Source organism: Protobothrops mucrosquamatus, unplaced genomic scaffold (assembly GCF_001527695.2).
Source record: "Protobothrops mucrosquamatus isolate PMUCROS unplaced genomic scaffold, P.Mucros_1.0 scaffold804, whole genome shotgun sequence".
Taxonomy (NCBI): Eukaryota; Metazoa; Chordata; class Lepidosauria; order Squamata; family Viperidae; genus Protobothrops; species Protobothrops mucrosquamatus.
In genome coordinates this window covers 245,942-267,247 of record NW_015387070.1, presented here as the reverse complement: position 1 = coordinate 267,247, position 21,306 = coordinate 245,942, and the positions used below count along the sequence as shown (strand labels likewise).

General features: G+C 36.3%; 1 protein-coding gene across 1 annotated transcript in view; it reads right to left on the bottom strand.

Annotated features, from left to right (window-relative positions):
• The window catches only part of TTN (titin), a gene marked incomplete in the record, with an annotated part of 304,338 nt that overhangs the window by 120,503 nt on the left and 162,529 nt on the right, over positions 1-21,306 (bottom strand). The window contains 18 exon segments of the mRNA XM_015818849.1: positions 715-792; positions 2,207-2,299; positions 2,732-2,809; positions 3,985-4,068; positions 6,007-8,031; positions 8,370-8,483; positions 9,650-9,718; positions 10,209-10,277; positions 10,396-10,470; positions 11,128-11,202; positions 11,598-11,681; positions 11,907-11,975; positions 13,112-13,195; positions 13,647-13,730; positions 13,945-14,028; positions 14,251-14,325; positions 15,409-15,483; positions 15,717-15,803. Coding sequence (XP_015674335.1) covers positions 715-792; positions 2,207-2,299; positions 2,732-2,809; positions 3,985-4,068; positions 6,007-8,031; positions 8,370-8,483; positions 9,650-9,718; positions 10,209-10,277; positions 10,396-10,470; positions 11,128-11,202; positions 11,598-11,681; positions 11,907-11,975; positions 13,112-13,195; positions 13,647-13,730; positions 13,945-14,028; positions 14,251-14,325; positions 15,409-15,483; positions 15,717-15,803 — 3,402 coding nt within the window.

The following is a 21,306-nucleotide window of genomic DNA, read 5'->3' as shown; positions in this document are numbered from 1 at the left end:
TGGACAGTGACGATCAAGTTGATGAACTGATTACCAAATTAAAATTGCATGACACACACATTTATCGCTGATTCACATGAAGGAATTTCTTTTGAGGGAGGATGAAAATCAAATGTAATTTTTTTAAAATTAAAAACTTAAAAATGCTTCTAGGAACAAGAATGATATGAGGTCATTTTATGCTGTAAATACTATGGTGATCAAAAGTTCTGAAAATCTGGAATTTCTACCAAATGTTTAGCAGTTAGAACCCTGTTTGCGTAGTGGTTAGAATGCAGTATTGCAGGCAAACTCTGCCCACAGCCTGGAGTTCGACTGTGATGTGGCTCAAGGTTGACTCAGCCTTCCATCTTTCTGAGGTCGGTAAAATGAGGACCCAGATGGTTGGGGGCAATATGCTGACTCTGTAAACCACTTAGAGAGGGCTGCAAAACACTATGGGTCAGCATATAAGTCTAAGTCCCATTGCTACCTAGACAGTAAGAAACATAAAAAGGTTTCATTTGAACCAGCAGATGAGTTATCTGCTTGACACTAGTCTCTAAGAGTTCCTCAAAAAATATGTACTGGGGTTAGGGGGTTGGGGGAAGGTTACACAAGTAAAGTAATGTCTGGCAATAGTATGATTTCATCTTATATTGTTAGGCAGCAATGATTTTGGAGTGTGATAGTCTATGATGCCTATTTTTTAATATTAAAGACCAATAACTATACCTCTTTTCAGAACAATTTCTTCCTTAGGTGCAGGAGCAGGACGCTCAGGAAGCTGTTTCCGTGGTTTCAGTCCAGGTACTTCAAATGATATTAAATTGAGAATAAGCGATAGTGATAATTATCTATACTTTATATCAGTATTTGATTTATTATAAGAAAGAAATACTAAAGTTTAGGAGATAATGTATATGTTGCTTCTGAGAAATCTTTTAGGAAAAAAATGACTTTCAGTTTCATTTGAGCCAACACCAAATATAGAGAAACTACCAAATTTCTAATTTTCTGTAAATCTTCTGTTTCGAAATACTTTTCTCCGAGATTTATTATTAAAATATCAACAACAGTGTTCGTAACAGAAGATAATTTCTGCATTCTTTTTTATGAAGTTTTTTTGTGTGCAAGCAACACATAAGCAACAGAAGATTTAAACAGAAATGAAAGCATGCTGAAATGAAATCTAAGTGAAATGGAGATACCACATAAAGAAACACATAGAAAGAAAAACTTGACAGCAAAATACAAGAATATTAAGAAAGAAGTACAAGGCATGCATTATCCCACAGCACTGCATAGGAAGAGAAAGAACCTTTCTGAAATATGTATATGAAATGCTTAGATTGATATATCATGCAGTTTATTGTTTCCTCTGCATGCCTATCAGTAAAGATAACCGTTTCTGTTGAAATCTCAGTCATTTTTTATATTGAGCATTTTCCCTTTTTTTCAAGCTATAGTATATATACTTTAGTTTTCCATAAGAATCTTCATACTAAAAATATAAGTAAAGCAAGAAAAATTCTTGAGAATTCTTGTTTCACTCAGAATATTAAATAAAATGCAAAATGAATATACATTGTTTCTTCTGTTAATCTAGTGTTTATTTTCATGTACAGGAAATAAAAATCGTATTTTTTTTATCATAACTTCAGCTTTGGCCTCTAGAGATACATACTTCTAAATAAATATTATCACCATCATGTGTTGTGAAAGTTATAAGCATTCTTAGATCTATTCAGCTGGGTTTGGTCTTTGTAATGCTACCAAATGTTAGAATGTCAATAGTAGTTTATTGAAATATGTACATATAGCTTTCTAACTTGCTATAATTACTAAAAAAAATCCCCACAAATGGGAAAATGTAAATATTGGAGCAACAGTTAAATCATTAATGGATTTAAATGCATGAACTCAGAGCATAATCATCTTAGGTCATCTTAGAAAACCAATCATTAGTGAATAGCAATGTTAGAATAAAAATTATATAGAAAATATTCAGTTAATAATGCATTAATGTATTAATGGCTTGATTCTATACTTGTTTACAGATAAATCAGTGAGTGTAATGAGTCTTATTGCCTAGGAAATTGGATATAGGATGGTAGGCCAAAGATCTCATACTTTCAGAAAGGGTTATTGTGCATCAAATATGCATTCGTTATCATAGCTGAGCATTAGTAAGTTTAAAAACTGCTTGATATTGCTCTGTTTATACCTTTAAGCTGAACCTTTTCCTCAACTTCCTCTTTTGGTGGGATAGGAACACGGGGTTTGGGTTTTGGGAATATCTTCTTTTCTGGCTCTGGTTCTTTAAATGATACATAGTAGATTTTAGGGCAGACATAATTATGCTGTACACCTCAGGTGACAATTTCTAATGTGTCACAGAAAATCCACCTACTGATACCATTAGTAAAATTTCAATAAAGCAACGGCATATGCTATGCTATGCTATAAACTAATTCTGATTAAAATATCTGATATGGTGAACACCATAGCATCAATTCCAAAAGAGTAGTAGCAGAATTTGAAGATTATCTCTTTCAATCCTATGAGTAATTGTTTTCGTAGCCAAATAATGTGCCACAGAAATTAAGATTATAAGACAAATACAAACAATAGTATGTACGCACAAACATAAAAATAACATATATATCAACAAATGAAGATATATAATTCCTATGAGATGAAGATGAACATGCAAATGAAAGAGGTATTACTCATTCTGCGAGTTATATACCTTCTGTTGGAATTATGTCTTCTTTTTCTGAAATAGGAACAGGTTCTTCAGCTTCAATTTCCTCAATAACCTCTGGTTCTTTAAAGAATATTGATAACTAGCATAAGATCGTTATTTCAAAGACTGAATGGAAAAAAGAACTGAAACACAACATTGCTTGGACTTCAACACATTCATTCACAGAGACACATCACATCAATAATGCATTGATAAGGAGCCCTGGTGGCACAGTGGTTAAAGTGCAGGCAAACTCTGCCCACAGCCCGGAGTTTGATCCCGAAGGGGCTCAAGATCCTGACGGGGCTCAAGCTTTCCATCCTTCTGAGGTTGTTAAAATAAGGGCCCAGATTGTTGGGGGCAATATGCTGACGTTGTAAACTTCCCAGAGAATGTTGTAAAGCACTATGAGGGCAGTATACAAACCTAAATGCTATTGCTGTACCATGGAGATTTCCATATATGTAAACTGGTGCCCGTACTCAGGTGACCTTGGCTAATCTTGAAAAACTAATCATGGTTGGGACCTCCTTAGTACTTGGGTAACAGACTACCAAGGAATCCTAGGGTAATAGGCCAGATTGGATAGTCAACAGAGTATCCTGGAAGAAGATAATGATAACCTAGGCCATGTTGTTTAAAAATCTTCATGGATGTATGGAATTACCAGCTGCTACTGATCTCAGCTTGAAGGAAACTTTACTTATGGTAGTGTTTGACAGGAAATCCATTTGGACTCCAGACCTATATAACTTGCCTCTGCATTTGCAAATAGTTGGTTAAGTTGTGTATACAATTTAATTGGACTTAAAATGCTTATCATTTTCTGCATTATAAAATAAATTTTGGAACATGGCGTTTAATGGTTGCAAACAATATAAACATTCACCCTATAGTGACAAGTCAGAGTTTTGGAACTTGCAGATCACACCTATCTGCAACTCTTTAAACCAACATGGCTTCTCACCGTCCTGGAGAAAGAGGCAATTGTTTTAAGGAGTGGTGGACAGGTTTCCTTGAATACCCCTTCATGCTCTGAAGCATCTTTTTGGCCTTGAATCAGAAGTGCTGTGCAACCTCTCTCTGACTCTCTTTGGCTAGGACTGTTTTATAAAGAAAGCACGAATACACTACCTGCACCACATACAAACATACACATGACACGTGTACACATCTATAGACAACAACATAAAACATCAAGGAAAGACAGGCAGAAACAAAAGTGTGGAAACAAAGGCATCGGTGAGGACATCTACCTTCTTCTGGTGGATGCTCTGGTTCTTTAGGCACAGCAACGGGCACTTTTTCTTCTGGCACTGCCTTCTTAGGCACTTGAGGCACTTCAAAAGATTTTAGTATTTTTTACTTTGGTGAATATTATACAGGGTACTTAAAATATCAAAGTAGAACAGTTAACACAACGTAAAAGGTAAGACAAAGACAGACACAAATGTGCTTTGGGTCTGAAGGCAAAAAAGTGCTTGGAGCACACAGGGGGCTGCTTGGCGCCTGTGTGTATAAGAGCCCTGGTAGCGCAGTGGTTAGAATGCAGTATTTCAGGCTGACTCTGCCCATACCCTGGCGTTTGACCCTGAGCCCCTGCCCCGCTTCTCCCCATATACTTTGAAGCACGCTTTTGCATTTGAATCTGAAGCGGTGCAAACCGAACATACTGTTTACCTACACACACAATGTACATATTTATATATAGGTACAAGGCATTTATGAGGACGTGTCCCTTTGGCTGGTGGATGTCCTGGCTCTTTAGGTAAAGCCACAGACACTTTTCCTTCTGGCACTGCTTTCTTAGGCATTTCAAGCACTTCAAGAGATTTTAATGTGTTTCACTTTTGTGGATAATTATACTGAAGTACTTAAAAACCATAGTTCAAATTCTGACTATTTTTAAACATTTTAACCACTGAGAGTCCTTAGATTGCAGTGGCTTATAAATGTAATAAATAAATATATTTTTTTGCTCTAAAGGGGCTTATTTTGGGGGGCATGCAGAGGCTTTTGAATGGAGGAGACAAACCGAAAGCTCTACTTCCTAAGCAGACATCTGCTCATATGAAAATAGATTCCATTATAATCTTTTCTCTCATCCTGATGTATGCTCATCATGCAACTAGTGGACATTAATACAAATTACAACTTCAACAGTAGAACTAACACAAAGGAAATACAGTTACAATGTTGTAAAGGTAGCTTTTCAGTAGATGAGGAAGAGCTTCTGAGTTTGTCTTTTCTTTTGGCAGACTCTCAAGATACTATCAAGATATTAGGTTTCTTTTTAATTTGAAAATAAACTTAAGGTCAAATGTGAAAGGAAGAGCAGATGAAGATTTCTCAAACACAAGACTGATGATACAGACATATGTGAACATTACACACATACACAAATATATAAGATGGATTCTACAGATTTCAGAAAAGACACCACAGAAGAGAACATTTTAAGAAATGTTAAAAAACAAAAGAATGATCTTGTTTAGGTACATTTATTATTATTGACATGTACTTTTAGGTAGTGGTGGCTTGAGTTTTTTAGCTGGTACTTTCTTTTCTGGAACTGGTTTTGTGGGTAACTCAGGCACTTTAAAGATATTAGTACATTTGTTAAGAAAAGAGAAACATAAATCCACAGACATAACAGATATTAAGGCTGTATATATCCTATACACTCCTTACCCGAGAATAGGTTTGATTGAAATTACTTCTGAATACAAGGGCTGACATATAAGTCATCCAACCGCATGAGTGTTCATGAATATGCTTCTGTACTTACAACCATTCTATGCATATATTTTGAATTCAAAGTAATCCATTTCAAATTCAAAACAAGTGAAAAAAATGGCTGTTATTCCATAAGTTCAAAATAAACCTGACACAAGTTTTAATTAAAGCACCCCTCTTATAACTTCAATTTCGCCACAGAAAACTATAAGTTCAAAAGGTTCACATCTGAAAATTCTTTGCATGGTACTAATAATATACCTAGGCTTAATGCCTCTGACTTATTAATACCTTAACATACTTGCTATTTTTTGCAAATATATGCCAATTCCTTTAAAGAATCAAAATAATATTTTTGCCATATTGTTTTTCTTCCATTCAACCCCATTTAGACAGACAGGCAAAACATATATTTGCATACAAACTACAGTTAACTTGGCCTAAATTGTTTTTGATTTTCTGAAAAGAATGTTTCTATAATAACTGCACATTTTTGATTTACAGAAGAGACTTTTTGCTGTACAAGACATTACACTGTGTACCTTTAACTGGTTCAGGTATTTTAGGTTCTTTAGTGATCTCAGGTTCTTCAGGGACAACAGGCTCCGCCTCCTCAGGGGTTGGAACAGCCTCTTCTGGCACTTCAAGGATATATACTTCAGGTTCCGTTGGTTCATAAGCTGAAACAGCTTCAGGTTCTTCAAATGCAGTGATGGCCTCTATGTCTTGGTGAACAGACACACGGGTCCGTTCTTTATATCCAATGAATGTTTTCACTTCTCGTTCTTCTTCAGGTTCCAAGGTTTCTGGGGGAAGTTTTGGTTTTTTAAATTCAGGTTCTGGCTTCTTAGATGGTTCTACTTTCTTAGGCACGGGAGTAAGTTTGGTCTTCTTAAATGCAGGTTCTGGTTTTTTGGGCACAGCTGGTTCTGGTTTTTTGGGCACAGCTGGTTCCGGTTTTTTAGACACGCCCACTGGCTTCTTCGGTGTAATGGCTGGAGCAGGTTCTTCAGGAGGAGGAACGACTTTGGGTTTTTTAGGAACCTCAGTAGGTTTTTTAGGTACTGCAGGAGGTTCTTCAGGAACAGGAGCAACCTCAAGTTCTTCGGGGACAACCACAGGCTCGGGCTCCTCCTCCTCTGGCACTTCAAGGACATATACTTCAGGCTCCGTTACTTCATAAGCTGAAACCATTTCAGGTTCTTCAAATGCGGTGATGGCCTCTACTTCTTGGTGTACAGGGATACGTTTCCTTTCTCTGTACCCAATAAATGTCTGTACCTCTCGTTCTTCTTCATGCTCCACAGTTTCTGGTGGAAGTTCTGGTTTCTTAAACTCAGGTTCTTTTTTCTTAGGTGGTTCTGCTTTTTTAGGTACAGGAGTAAGTGTGGGCTTCTTAAAAGCAGGTTCTGGTTTTTTGGGCACAGCTGGTTCTGGTTTTTTAGGCACAGCAACTGGCTTTGGCTTCTTCGGTGTAATGGCTGGAGCAGGTTCTTCAGGAAGAGGAACGACTTTGGGTTTTTTAGGAACCTCAGTAGGTTTTTTAGGTACTGCGGGAGGTTCTTCAGGAACAGGAGCAACCTCAGGTTCTTCAAGAACAGGAGCAACCTCAGGTTCTTCAAGAACAGGAGCAACCTCAGGTTCTTCAGGAATGGCCGTGACTTCGGGTTCTTCAGGAACAAGTTCTGGTTCTTCATATGAAACAATGTCCTCTGGTTCTTCAAGGACATATAGTTCAGGCTCTGTTAATTCAAAAGCTGAAGCCCGCTCAGGTTCTTCAAATGCAGTGATGGCCTCAGCTTCCTCTTTGTACACAGCCACACGTTTCTCTTCTCTACGTGCAATGAATGTTGGTATTTCTTTTTCTTCTTTATGTTCTACAATTTCTGGTGGGTGCTCTCTTTTTTTAATCTTGAATATTGGTTTCTTAGGCACTTCTACAGGTTCAGGTTTTTTAGGTATGGGAGTAACTTTGGGCTTTTTGGGCACTGCCACAACTGGTTTTTTAGGCACAGCCGGCTCTGGTTTCTTAGGCAGAGCAACTGGTACAATGGCTGGTTCCTCAGGTTCGGCAACAGGTTCTGGCTCTGCAGGTGAAACAATGGCCTCCCGTTCTTCCAAAATGTATTCTTCAGACTCTGTTACTTCAAACACAGCCGCGTGCTCAGGTTCTTCTAATGCACCGATGGCTTCTACATCTTGGTGAACAGTCACAATTTTCTCTTCTCTGTATCCAATAACAGTATGGATTTCTCGCTCTTCTTCATAAACTTCTTTAGTTGGTGGAGGTTCAGGTTTCTTGGGCACGGCTTTTGGTTTTTTAGGCACAGCAGTAGGTTCGGCTTTCTTAGGCACTGTGGTAGGTTTTGGTTTCTTGGGCACTATAGCAGGTTTAGGTTCTTCAAGAACAACAGTGACTTCAATTTCTTCCACATGAACAAGAGTTTCTACTTCTTTAGTCACAGCAACTGGTTCTGGCTCTTCGGTCACTGCAAAATGCTCTGGTTCTTTAGATAAAACAAGAATTACTTTTTTATTGGCAAATTTTATTTGACCTATTTTGGAAGTTTAAAAGAGGGGAGCATTCTTTAAGAATGGTTAAAGATATCTTAGCTGACATGACAATGCAAAATAAGAGCAAGAGCAAGAGTAAGAATAAGAGTAAGAATAAGAGGAAGTACAAAAACAGTGAAACACAATAAAAAAGCATAACAAAATTAGCAATTGTGCATCCCATGTTAAGGTATGCACAAAACACTTTTGATGAAGATGCACACAATTAAGCATTATACTGTAACTCATTGGACTCATATGCCAACAGCACTCTTTACAAATGAAACAAATCATCAACAGGACAAGAAGTAGTTAGCTGCCTGACCCATAAACAATTATTTATATCTTTGTTAATTGGGAGATGTACCTGTAACAGGCGGAGCTTCTGGTTTTTTAATTACTGGCTTTTTAAGTACAGGAGTTGGCTCTTTTTCTTCTACAATCACCTTTTCGGGTACTTCAGGCACTTGAAAAGATATTAATTAATTAATTTTTACTACTATATTTAAAAAGACCAACAAAACATATCAGAAATTAAAATGCCAAAATTGAAGTAATAATATAAATAATGTTTATATGCTTCTACTCTCAATGTGATCTATCAAAACAGCAGTGATAATTTATTTGGACTCTCAGCTGAGTATAAAGATCAAAACTGATATATATATACATAACAAGGCACAGTGGGCACAATATAGAAACATATTCTGAAAAGTATTGCCAAGAATTAATCAACCATTAAAGAATATGAAAAAAAAATCTTAATGATTATAAGACAAGATATTACTTTTTACAAACAAGAGTCTTTGTTTTGAATGTAGGAATGTTCTCTTCAGTTTACTTACTTGAGGACTTCAGACAGTCTAAGAATATTTGTTCAATTTTTAAAATATTATTAATTCCATTACAATATATAAAATGCCAATCAATAAGGAAGCACGCAAAGTGAAGATATAAAACATTATACATGACATATTGCTCGAAGTTTACATGGGCCTATTGTTTTCACTATGAATCCCCTACATGAAATCCTTTACACAAGTCACATGTTTAAGATCACCGATAACTCCAAACCATATAGTCATTTATGGGAATACTTCATGATTTTGTACTTCTGATCTGTAAAGTTTGGGTATGTTCCCCAGCAGTGTTCAAGTATTGCCTAGTTATGCCATAGCCTCAGGCTAGAATTATGTACATGGCATTTTATTAAAGCAAATAAAAGGCTGCCAAACTTGTATTTAAGGATTTGAAATGTTTCTCCACACAATAAGAATGTTCTTATTGACACGGGATTTTTCCAAAAAATGAGCATTTTAAAAAAAAGATTCATTCCATGCCTAACTATTCCATTTATATCAGTGGAGAAACTTTATGCATATATCCTGAAATATAAACCTCAAAGATATCCTGTAGACTTACTCTCAGTGAAATATGACTACAATTGTAACCTTAACAGAGCTGAGTTTGGAGTGGATCATTCCAAATAAAAAATGTTTTATTATAAAACATAATAAATTAAATATTATTTCTTATTTACATTTTTGGAGTACAAAAATTCAAGTTCTGAGTTTTACTAGCAGAATCCTATCCAAAGCTTTGACTCTTATTTAATTCAGTCCTGACAGATACCTTTGGCAGGAGGTTCTGGTTTCTTAGGTACTTTTTCTTCTGGGATAATTTTCTTGGGCACTTCAGGCACTTTAAAAGATAATTATTGATTTTGAATTTGCAGTATCAAAGATATAAAAGATTTGAAGCAATGAAACAATGAACACCAAAGACAAAAACAGTGACGCTGCGGAAGACATACAAATGTCGTTTCTTTTGAACTCTTCCAGCATAAGCAATACAAATCCTATTTTCTCTCTGCTTTTATACGTTGTCTTTCACACTAATACGTATCCATTCATATTCTCTTTCCACTATGTACAGTCAGAGCTATGAAGATTATCAATGGGTTCAGCTGATACCTCATTTCTTAGTCTTTCTCTTCTATGAAGAATTGGTGATCACATAAACAAGAAATGAAGAGGTTGCCTCTTACATATTAATCTGAATTTTCATAATGTCCATATATTTTCTCTTTCTACAGATCTTAGCTATTCCTGCCAAATTATACAACTACTGCTCACATTCATTGGAAGACGAAAGAATGAACGCCATGTTTTAAAATAAGGATGGCAAATACCTTTAGAAGGTGGAGCCTCTGGTACAGCTGGTTTCTTTTCTGGAACAACTTTCTTGGGGACTTCTGGCACTTTAAAATAGAATAGTTAGAATTAATTTTCAAACATTTTGTTTTGAATAAAACAAAATCACTAAACACTCAATTCACATTTCTCTTTTTTTTTTGGTCTAATATCACTAACATATACCTTTGGGGGCTGGAGGTTCCGGCTTTTTCACAGGAACTTTTTCTTCTGGAATGATTTTCTTTGGCACTTCTGGAACTTTAAAGATAATATATTATTTTCAGATGATTCAATTACTTAAATCTGCAAAAAAAACAACAACCCCAAAAGTCTACAGAAGCCCAATTAACAGGGAAGCTGTCATGTTGTAAAAGCAATCATGAGTCTCTAGCATCATTTTTTTTTAGAGGAATTCTTCTGGGCCTTATGAGGTTATCCATATATTCCTAGAAAATAAAAATGCTGGAACAGGAATGTTTTAGAAACAGTGCTTTATCTGAATAGCATATCCAGCTGTACAATTTTTCTTAATGTACGTTGGGATTTTAAAGAGCTTTATTTTGGGGTGAGGGGTGAGGGAAGAGAATGAGTGAGAGTAACAAGGAACAATTTCTTCAACTTTTTTTGGGGGGGGGTACATGGATGTTTAGGACTCCCTTTGCCTTCTGGTATCCACTGTTTGCATCACTTAGTCCTCTAGTCCAGAGGTCCTCAATCTTGGCAACTTTAAGACTTGTGGACTTCAACTCCCAGAATTCCTCAGCCAAGGTTGCCAAGGTTGAGGATCCCTGCTCTAGTCCATGGAAGCCATTGTAGGAGAGCACTCAGAAAGGAATTTAAACTTCTAAACATGCCCATTGACCAAAAATTCATGGCCTACTCTTCCTATATGATGGTCCAAATCCCAATTTGTACCTTTGGCAGGAGGTGGCTCTGGCTTTTTGATCTCAGGAACTGGGACTTCCTCTTCAGGGACTACTTCCTCAGGCACTTTAAAGATAAAAAGGCCTTTTACTTTGAATTTTAATAATCTGAATAATATGTTATTTAATCAAAAATTAATTAAATGCAATGTTTATAAATATGGACTCATGGAAGAGAACCAGAATGATATTGACATAATTCACAGAAGTGCAGAAGGTTTTTTAAATAGATCAACAGTACAAAACACACAAAAAATACAAATAGCTGCTGGATTGGGGAAGGGAGGACATGATGACATCATTACATAATTTCTTTAATTAGCACCATGATAAAGATGATGCCATCATGGCTGGAAACAGATTCCTAGAAATACACACATAATAATGCCCACACCTGCTCATTCCTTCTCAAGAAATAATATCAAATATTAATTATTGTTAACAATTATTAACAATTCATACCTTTGGCGGGTGGAGCTTCTGGTTTCTTAGGCACCTTAGCTGGTACTTTCTTTTCAGGGACAACTTTCTTTGGCACTTCTGGCACTTCAAAATATTAATATAATTTTAGTGTAAGTACTTTGGAAATGACTTGATGGATGCAGGTGTCAACAAAGGAACAAAAATAAAGCCACCTGCCCATTTTTCATTTTTTCTCATTTTCAGTCAAATATATTTCCACGTTATATTCATAAACTATTAAAATGTGAAAGAGTTTGCTTTAAAAAAACTTAATATTATTGTTAATTATTCCTTTAAAATAACACTTACCTTTAGCAGGTGGAGCTTCAGGTTCAATTGGTTCCTTTTCTGGGACAACTTTCTTGGGAACCTCTGGCACTTTGGAATACAATGGACAGAATTAATAAACGTAAAAAAACCATCTCAAGAAAAAAAGATTTTTAAAAAAAGTTTGGACAAAAACATGAGATGATGCAGAATTCCTGATAATATATCTGCAGAATAAGAACTGAATTGCCACTGAACATTTTGATGGTGGTCAAACAATAGGGAATCTCAGAAAGGAGTGACATTAAAACAGATGCCCCCAACCTTTTAGGCACCAGGGACCGGTTCTGTGGGAGGAGGTTTTTCCGTGGACCGGAGGGGGCATGTACCCCATGGATGGGGCTTTGCTTGTTTGAACAGTCCAGTTTCTGGTATGCTGTGGCCCAGTGCCGGTCCACGGACTGGGGGTTGGGGACCTCTGCATTAAAATATTAATGTAATCCTTGAAGATGCAAGTAATATATGCTAACACATATATTTGGGGGCAAGAGGTTCAGGCTTTTTCACAGGTACTTTTTCCTCTAGAATGACTTTCTTTGGCACCTCTGGAACTTCAAAGATATTACACAGATTGTATTCCCAGTTTTGAAAAGAAGTCTCTCAGATATTTATATGTGCAAGGACATTAGAAAAGAGATAACTAATATATGCATAAATGCAATCAATCAATCATCAAATACCTGTTGTAATTTCTAATACCATACAGATAGTCATATTAATATTTGTAATAAGGCAGAGTCTACATTATTCATACATATGAAGTAATGGAAAAAGAAGTGTAATGAACGTTATGTTTGCTTTTTAAAGGGAACACAGAATTTATTCATAGGATGCTTATTTATTTATTCAGTCAATTTCTAAAGCTGCCAGGCATCAAACACTTCGGGCACCTTGCAAAGAGTGGAGAATAGTAAAAAAAAAAACCCTTTATAAGAAGACTATGCTGAAGACTGAATCAAGTCTCATCAAAGTAACACGACCTCATAAATTCTGTCTCAAATGGTCCCCACAAATGTCACTTAATTGTACTCACCAGGCTGCATGTCACCTCTGGCTTTATTTTTTAAATTAATCTTTTAATGTAATTTAATTCATGCAGCAAAGCAATGCACAAACCTCTGGTGTCACTTTTATTTGTAATAATACTTTGGATTTTAGAAAATAAAAAAATGCTGAAAGATCCGTACCTTTGGCAGGAGGTGGCTCTGGCTTTTTGATCTCAGGAACCTGGAATTCCTCTTCGGGGACCACTTCCTTTGGAATCTCAGGAACTTTAAAGATAACAAGGCAATTTAAGGCTTTGAATTTTAAAGACCCGGAGGAGATGTTCATCATGCAAAAATAAGTAGAACAAAATCATAGATATGGACTCATGGCAGAGACTCAGGAAAATTATAATCAACAGGGGGAAAAAGCGTGTGTTTTTTTTTTTAAAAAAAAACAGATCAATAGTACAAAACAGAATTGATGATGCATACCGAATAGGGCAGGGGAAGAAATGAGACATTGTGCAAATGAACTGGGTGGCAGAATGTATGTGTGTATTATGTCACTATAAAGCAAATTGCATAATTTCTCTCATTTGCACCAGGATGCTACGACGCTAATGATCCATCATGGCTTGCAATGGATTCCTAAAAACGTACACACTAACAACTCAGGTCTGCCCATTCTCCCTCAAGAAAATAGTATAAAACATTAACACTTCTTAACAATACATACCTTTGGCGGGTGGAACTTCTGGTTTCTTAGGCACTTTCGTTGGTACTTTCTTTTCAGGGACAACCTTTTTCGGCACTTCAGGCACTTCAAAATATTAAAATACTTTTAGTACAAGTACTTTGGAAATGACTTAAAGAATGTAAGTGCCAAAAAATAACAACACTCCCCCCCAAAAAAGTATTCATGTTTCTGATTTTTAGACAAACCTATTTCCATATATTCTACCTGCAATATAATAACCTGAAAGATTTTGCTGTAAATGTGTAGCATTACTTGCCATCTTAACGATACCACATACCTTTAGCAGGTGGAGCTTCTGGTTCCTTGGGCTCTGCAACTGGAACTTTTTCTTTGGGAACGGGTTTCTTCGGCACCTCGGGCACTGGAAAATATTAGCGGATGTCCATGTTATACATCCCAAACATTACCATATGCTGAACCCTGTCACTCAAAATGATCACAATAAATCACCAGTCGTGCTTCATTTTAATAAAATGAATTTACCACACACGAGATACTTATAGTGTAATGAAAAAAATACAACAGAAATTACGGTCCAATAGTAAAGTGCGCAGTAAAGGGAGACCCATAGTAAAGTAGGTACCTTTAGCTGGCGGTGCCTCTGGCTTTTTAGGCACAAGTATTTCTTCTGGAATGGGTTTCTTTCGTACTTCGGGCACTATTAAAGGAAGGGTATGAGCTGTTATTACTCTTTGTGGCATCAACTGTGGCATATACACAAGGCTAGAGTTAACAGCCTGCTTTCACTCACAAAAGCAGTTTCCACTGACGGAACTGGAAGCAGCTGATTCCCAATCCACCCCATAGCTGCCCAGGAGGTTTCCAAAGCTTACAGAGTGAATCTTGACAGTTTGCTAGGACAGTGCCCACATATGAGCTTCGCACAGAACGTTTTAGAAATGAAAGTGGGAGGATAACACTCAATATAATCAAATGAAGGCTGCGGTGGTAAACATATACATAATGAATGCCATGGTGAAGACTTCGGGTTTTGTTCACTTTGTTTAAGCTCTCTTTGAACATAGGAGGATGCATGTCTAATAAAATAAGTATAAGCACGCCAAAACACACTACCCAACATATAGTTTAAATGCTTCTTCCCATTTGCTCATAGTAAGAACAAAGTAGGGGAGACAAATATCTTAACTGCGATGCATCCGTTGGTTTATGTATTTATTAATGTAATTTCCATGAAATCTCAGTCTCATGGCTGATGGCTCTTGACAAGCATCTGAACAAGGAATCTTAAATTACAATCAATCAGATTCTCCCTAGGATGAATCAACTGGGCCTGAATGTCATCTTATTCCATTGTCAGGCAGTGAATAACATGACATTTCTCCAGGTTTTATACTATTATGTATAACATTATATAATGTAATCTTATAAATGCCTATTCCAAAGTAAATTTCATTGACTTGAATGGAGCTTCTTCTTAGAAAAACATTAATTGTGCTAGTTTCTTCACTTGTATGCAACATTCAGTCATATATAAGCTTAATTTATTTATTGTGCACATCCTTAGAAAATTTATATTCAAACAGTGCTATAAATCCTGAAGAAACTGAAGTCATTAGCTCAAATATGAATGGTTTTGTAAGACAGGCGAAGAGGCAGAACATTCTGTTTTTATATGCCATTAACATGGCTCAGAAACAATCATCTATAAAATATAAAGTAGCAATGCACCTTTATAAAACAAATAGATACTATCCATCTGGGTTGTGTTAATAAGATGTACCTTTGGCTGGAGGTGCTTCTGGAACAGCAGCTGGTACCTTCTCTTCTGGGACTGCTTTCTTAGGCACTTCAGGCACTTTAAAGAAATAGTATTATTTCCTGTTACATTTCAGTATATTAACATGTAGGTGAAAAGGAATTAGAAAATGGACTTTCGTATTGGTAACTCTTAGCATTGTTTTAATACTTACTCCAAGATTTCAGATAAAAAAAATAAAGTTTAGAAGTATAAAAGAAAAACTGATTTTTCAAGAGTAAGTGGAAAATATGGCACAATTTTCTCAGAATGACATTAGGTGTGAGATGTACCTTTAGCAGGAGATGGTGGCTCTGGTTTTTTAGGCACAGCAACAATTACTTTCTCCTCCAGCATAACTTTCTTGGGCATCTCAGGAACTTTAAAGATATTAGTATGTTTTAGTTTAAAGAATTTCAAATAGTTTTCATACAGCATAAAGAAAAGATTTCTTGTTCAAACAGACAAAAATTGACATAAAGACAGAAAGTCAAGAATATTGGTAGTAAAATCACATGAAGAGACATTCATTATCATGAACAAGTCATCCCTGAAAATATCTTCAAGAGTTGAGCTATGAACAAATATTGTATGGTCAGGTGACAATGGACTTTCGTATTGGTAACTCTTAGCATTGTTTTAATACTTACTCCAAGATTTCAGATAAAAAAAATAAAGTTTAGAAGTATAAAAGAAAAACTGATTTTTCAAGAGTAAGTGGAAAATATGGCACAGTTTTCTCAGAATGACATTAGGTGTGAGATGTACCTTTAGCAGGAGATGGTGGCTCTGGTTTTTTAGGCACAGCAACAATTACTTTCTCCTCCAGCATAACTTCCTTGGGCATCTCAGGAACTTTAAAGATATCAGTATGTTTTAGTTTAAAGAATTTCAAATAGTTTTCACACAGCATAAAGAAAAGATTTCTCGTTCAAACAGACAAAAATTGACATAAAGACAGAAAGTCAAGAATATTGGTAGTAAAATCACATGAAGAGACATTCAGGATACTTCTCATTATCATGAACAAGTCATCCCTGAAAATATCTTCAAGAGTTGAGCTATGAACAAATATTGTATGGTCAGGTGACAAATATGATAAATATTTTGAGTAACTAAGGAATTGAGATAAAAATATCAAGTTGCAGCTCATTCATCCTGGGCAATCCATTTACATAAGCAAATATGTTCCCAGTTGAGACTTTGGATGTTTCTCTATTGTTTGATGGACATGACTGAACTCAACTGAAAATATGAAAGATTTCAAAAGATCTGCAATATCCATGTTGTAAGATTATCTCCACTGCTCCTCAGCCCTAAACATTATTTTGCAGTTTTCTTCTATATATCAGATATTTAAAATATATTAGATGGTGTTAATTACATAAATGGAAAAAAGATACACAACAATAATTAGCAACAAGACAACAAGATTTGACACTAAATTTGACATGACTTTCACATATTCACAGTTCCATATTATTAGACAAGGAATGTGTACAGATACAAAAACATATTTTAAAGGAGACATTTCTTCCATACAAAACTAGACAAACACTTATTAAGATAAGAGTGTATTTTGCTTTTGAAGATAACTTCTACATCTTGTATATATATGATATTTAAAATATATTAGATGATGAAAATTATATATATGGAAAAAGATATCACACCAATAATTATCAACAAGACAACAAGAGACAACAAGATTTGACACTGAATTTGACATGACTTGCACATATTCACAGTTACAAGTTGTAAGACAAGGAATTTGTACAGATATAAAAACATATTTTCAAGGACACATTTCTTCCACACAAAACTAGACAAACAATTATTAAGATAAGAGTATATTTTGTTTTTGAAGATAACATCTACCTTTTATTGACGAAGGTTGTATGGTTTCAGTTTCTCTTTTTTTAGGTTTAGCAACAATAACCTTTTCTTCTAATTTTTGAGGCAATTCTTTTTCTTCTACTTCTTCTTCCTCTTCTTCTAACTGCATTATTTCTGATACTACAAAGACTTCTGGTTTCCTGGGCTGGGAAACAGCAATCTTTTCTTCTTCTACTAATGTTTTAGACATTTTAATGGTTGTTTCAGGTTTAGCTAAACTTTTCCTCCCTTCAGGTACCAGAAGTTCTCTTTCAAGCAACTCATAACGCTCAGATTTTTGGGGTTCAGAAATGGCTGCCTCCTCTTCTTCCACCTTAATCACCAATGATTCAGGCAGCCCAAGGGGTTTTGGTTTTCGGGGTTTGGCAATAACTAATTTTATTCCTTCCATTTTTTGCTCTACTTCTTTAGGCTCCGTAATAGTTTTCTTGGATTTCATGATTTGTTTCTTTTTTTCATGTTTTGGAGGTTCTACTGGTTCAAGGGCCACATGTTCTAATTCCTGAGGTTGTGCTATAGCTATCTTTTCTTCTACTGCTTCAAGCTCAACTGCCTCAGTCAGCACAAAGGATTCTAGTTTTCTAGGTTTGGTTGCAGTTATCTTTTGTTTGGGCATTTGGGGTTCCACTTTTTTGGGGATGATAATAGGCTCAGGTGTCTTAGTTTTAGCAACAGCTATCTTCTTTTCTAGCTCTGAGTGATCTACCATTTCACGTGTAATCATATGTTCAGTTTTGGGGAGTTTAGCAAGAGTTCTCTTCTCTGCTTCTCTTTTTTGTTGCTTTACCGATTCAAGTACTGCAATAGCTTCAGGTTTGGCAGATTCTAGATTTTCTTCTTCCGCTTTTAATGTTTTTGGTGTAATTGGTTTTTTAGGTTTAATCATAGTTTTCTCCTTTTCAAATACTTGAGGTTCAACTTTTCCATGTTTCACCACAGATTCTGGTTTGTGGAGTTTAGCAGCAGCAATTTCTTCTTCTTCCTCCTCCTCCTCCTCCTTCTCCTCCTCTTCCTTCTTGAACTCTATTGCTTCTGGCACCATTGCAGATTCTGTTTTTTTGAGTCTGGCCACCATAAAGTTCTGTTCAGATTCCACAGCTTTATCTACCGCAATAGTCTCTGTTTTTTTAAGTTTAGTAATTACTAATGTTTTTTCTGGTACATGTTCTGTGATTTCAGCTATCACCACAGGTTCTGGTTTGGGGGTTTTAGCAATAGTAATTACTTCTCCCTCCTCCTCCTCCTCCCCTTCCTCTTTCTTGAAATCTATTGCTTCAAGCACCACTGCAGGTTCTGATTGTTTTTGTCTGGCAACCACAATTTTCTTTTTGGATTCCATAGTTTTATCTATTGCAATAGTCTCTGGTTTTTTACGTTTAGCAATTGCTATCTTTTTTCCTGGTATAGGTTCTGGGATTTCGGATGTAGCGATAAGTTCTGGTTTTGGAGGTTTAGCAATAGTAATTTGTTTTTCTTCTTCCTCTTCCTCTTCCTCCTCCTCTTCCTTCTTGAATTCTATTGCTTCTGGCACCACTGCTGATTCGAATGTTCTCAGTTTGGCAATCTTAATCTTCTGTTCAGATTCCACAGCTTTATCTACCGCAATAGTCTCTGTTTTTTTAAGTTTAGTAATTACTAATGTTTTTTCTGGTACGTGTTCTGTGACTTCAGCTATCACCACAGGTTCTGGTTTGGGGGCTTTAGCAGTAGTAATTTCTTCTCCTTCCTCCTCCTCCTCCTCCCCCCCTTTCTCCCCTTCCTCTTTCTTGAAGTCTATCGCTTCCGGCACCACTGTAGGTTCTAGTTTTTTTTGTCTGGCAACGACAATTTTCTTTTTGGATTCCATAGTTTTATCTATTTCAATAGTTTCTGGTTTTTTAGGTTTAGTAATTACTAACTTTTTTCCTTGTATGGGTTCTGGGGTTTTGGATATAGCTATAAGTTCTGGTTTGGGGGGTTTAGCAATAGTAATTTCTTTTACTTCTTCCTCTTCCTCCTCCTCCTCCTCCTCTTCCTTCTTGAACTCTATTGCTTCTGGCACCACTGTGGATTCTGGTTTTCTCAGTTTGGCAATCTTAATCTTCTGTTTAGGTTCCACAGTTTTATCTACCGCAATAGTCTCTGTTTTTTTAAGTTTAGTAATTACTAATGTTTTTTCTGGTACATGTTCTGTGATTTCAGGTATCACCACAGGTTCTGGTTTGGGAGCTTTAGCAGTAGCAATTTCTTCTCCTTCCTCCTCCTCCTCCTCCTCCCCTTCCTCTTTCTTGAAATCTATTGCTTCCGGCACCACTGCAGGTTCTGGTTTTTTTTGTCTGGCAACCACAATTTTCTTTTTGGATCCCACAGTTTTATCTATTGCAATAGTCTCTGGTTTTTTCGGTTTAGTAATTACTGTCCTTTTTCTTGGTATAGGTTCTGGGATTTCAGATATAGCGATTAGTTCTGGTTTGCGGGGTTTAGCAATAATAATTTGTTTTTCTTCTTCTTCTTCCTCCTCCTCCTCCTCCTCCTCCTCCTCCTCCTCTTCCTTCTTGAACTCTATTGCTTCTGGCACCACTGCGGATACTAGTTTTCTTGGTTTGGCAATTTTAATCTTCTGTTTAGGTTCCACAGTTTTATCTACTGTAATAGTATCTGTTTTTTTAAGTTTAGTAATTACTACTGTTTTTGCTGGTATGTGTTCTATGATTTCAGGTATCACCACAGGTTCTGGTTTGGGGACTTTAACAGTAGTAATGTCTTTTTCTTCTTCTTTCTCCTCTTCTTCTTCCTCCTCCTCCCTCTCCCCCTCCTCTTCCTCCCCTTCCTCTTTCTTGAAATCTATTGCTTCTGGCACCACTGCAGGTTCTGGCTTTTTTCGTCTGGCAACCACAATTTTCTTTTTGGATCCCACAGCTTTATCTATTGCAATAGTCTCTGGTTTTTTCGGTTTAGTAATTACTATCTTTTTTCCTGGTATAGGTTCTGGGATTTCGGATATAGCGATAAGTTCTGGTTTGGAGAGTTTAGCAATAGTAATTTGTTTTTCTTCTTCCTCTTCCTCTTCCTCCTCCTCCTCTTCCTTCTTGAATTCTATTACTTCTGGCACCACTGCTGATTCGGGTTTTCTTAGTTTGGCAATCTTAATCTTCTGTTCAATTTCCACAGCTTTATCTACCGCAATAGTCTCTGTTTTTTTAAGTTTAGTAATTACTAATGTTTTTTCTGGTACGTGTTCTGTGATTTCAGCTATCACCACAGGTTCTGGTTTGGGGGCTTTAGCAATAGTAATTTGTTCTCCTTCCTCCTTCTCCTCCTCCTCCTCCTCCCCTTCCTCTTTCTTGAAGTCTATTGCTTCTGGCACCACTGTAGGTTCTTGTTTTTTTTGTCCTGCAACGACAATTTTCTTTTTGGATTCCATAGTTTTATCTATTGCAATAGTTTCTGCTTTTTTAGGTTTAGTAATTACTAACTTTTTTCCTTGTATGGGTTCTGGGCTTTTGGATATAGCTATAAGTTCTGGTTTGGGGGGTTTAGCAATAGTAATTTGTTTTTCTTCTTCCTCTTCCTCCTCCTCCTCTTCCTTCTTAAATTCTATTACTTCTGGCACCATTGCTAATTCGGGTTTTCTTAGTTTGGCAATCTTAATCTTCTGTTCAGATTCCACAGCTTTATCTACCGCAATAGTCTCTGTTTTTTTAAGTTTAGTAATTACTAATGTTTTTTCTGGTACGTGTTCTGTGATTTCAGCTATCACCACAGGTTCTGGTTTGGGGGCTTTAGCAATAGTAATTTCTTCTCCTTCCTCCTCCTCCTCCCCTTCCTCTTTCTTGAAATCTATTGCTTCCGGCACCACTGCAGGTTCTGGTTTTTTTTGTCTGGCAACCACAATTTTCTTTTTGGATTCCACAGTTTGATCTATTGCAATAGTCTCTGGTTTTTTACATTTAGCAATTGCTATCTTTTTTCCTGGTATGGGTTCTGGGGTTTGGGATATAGCGATAA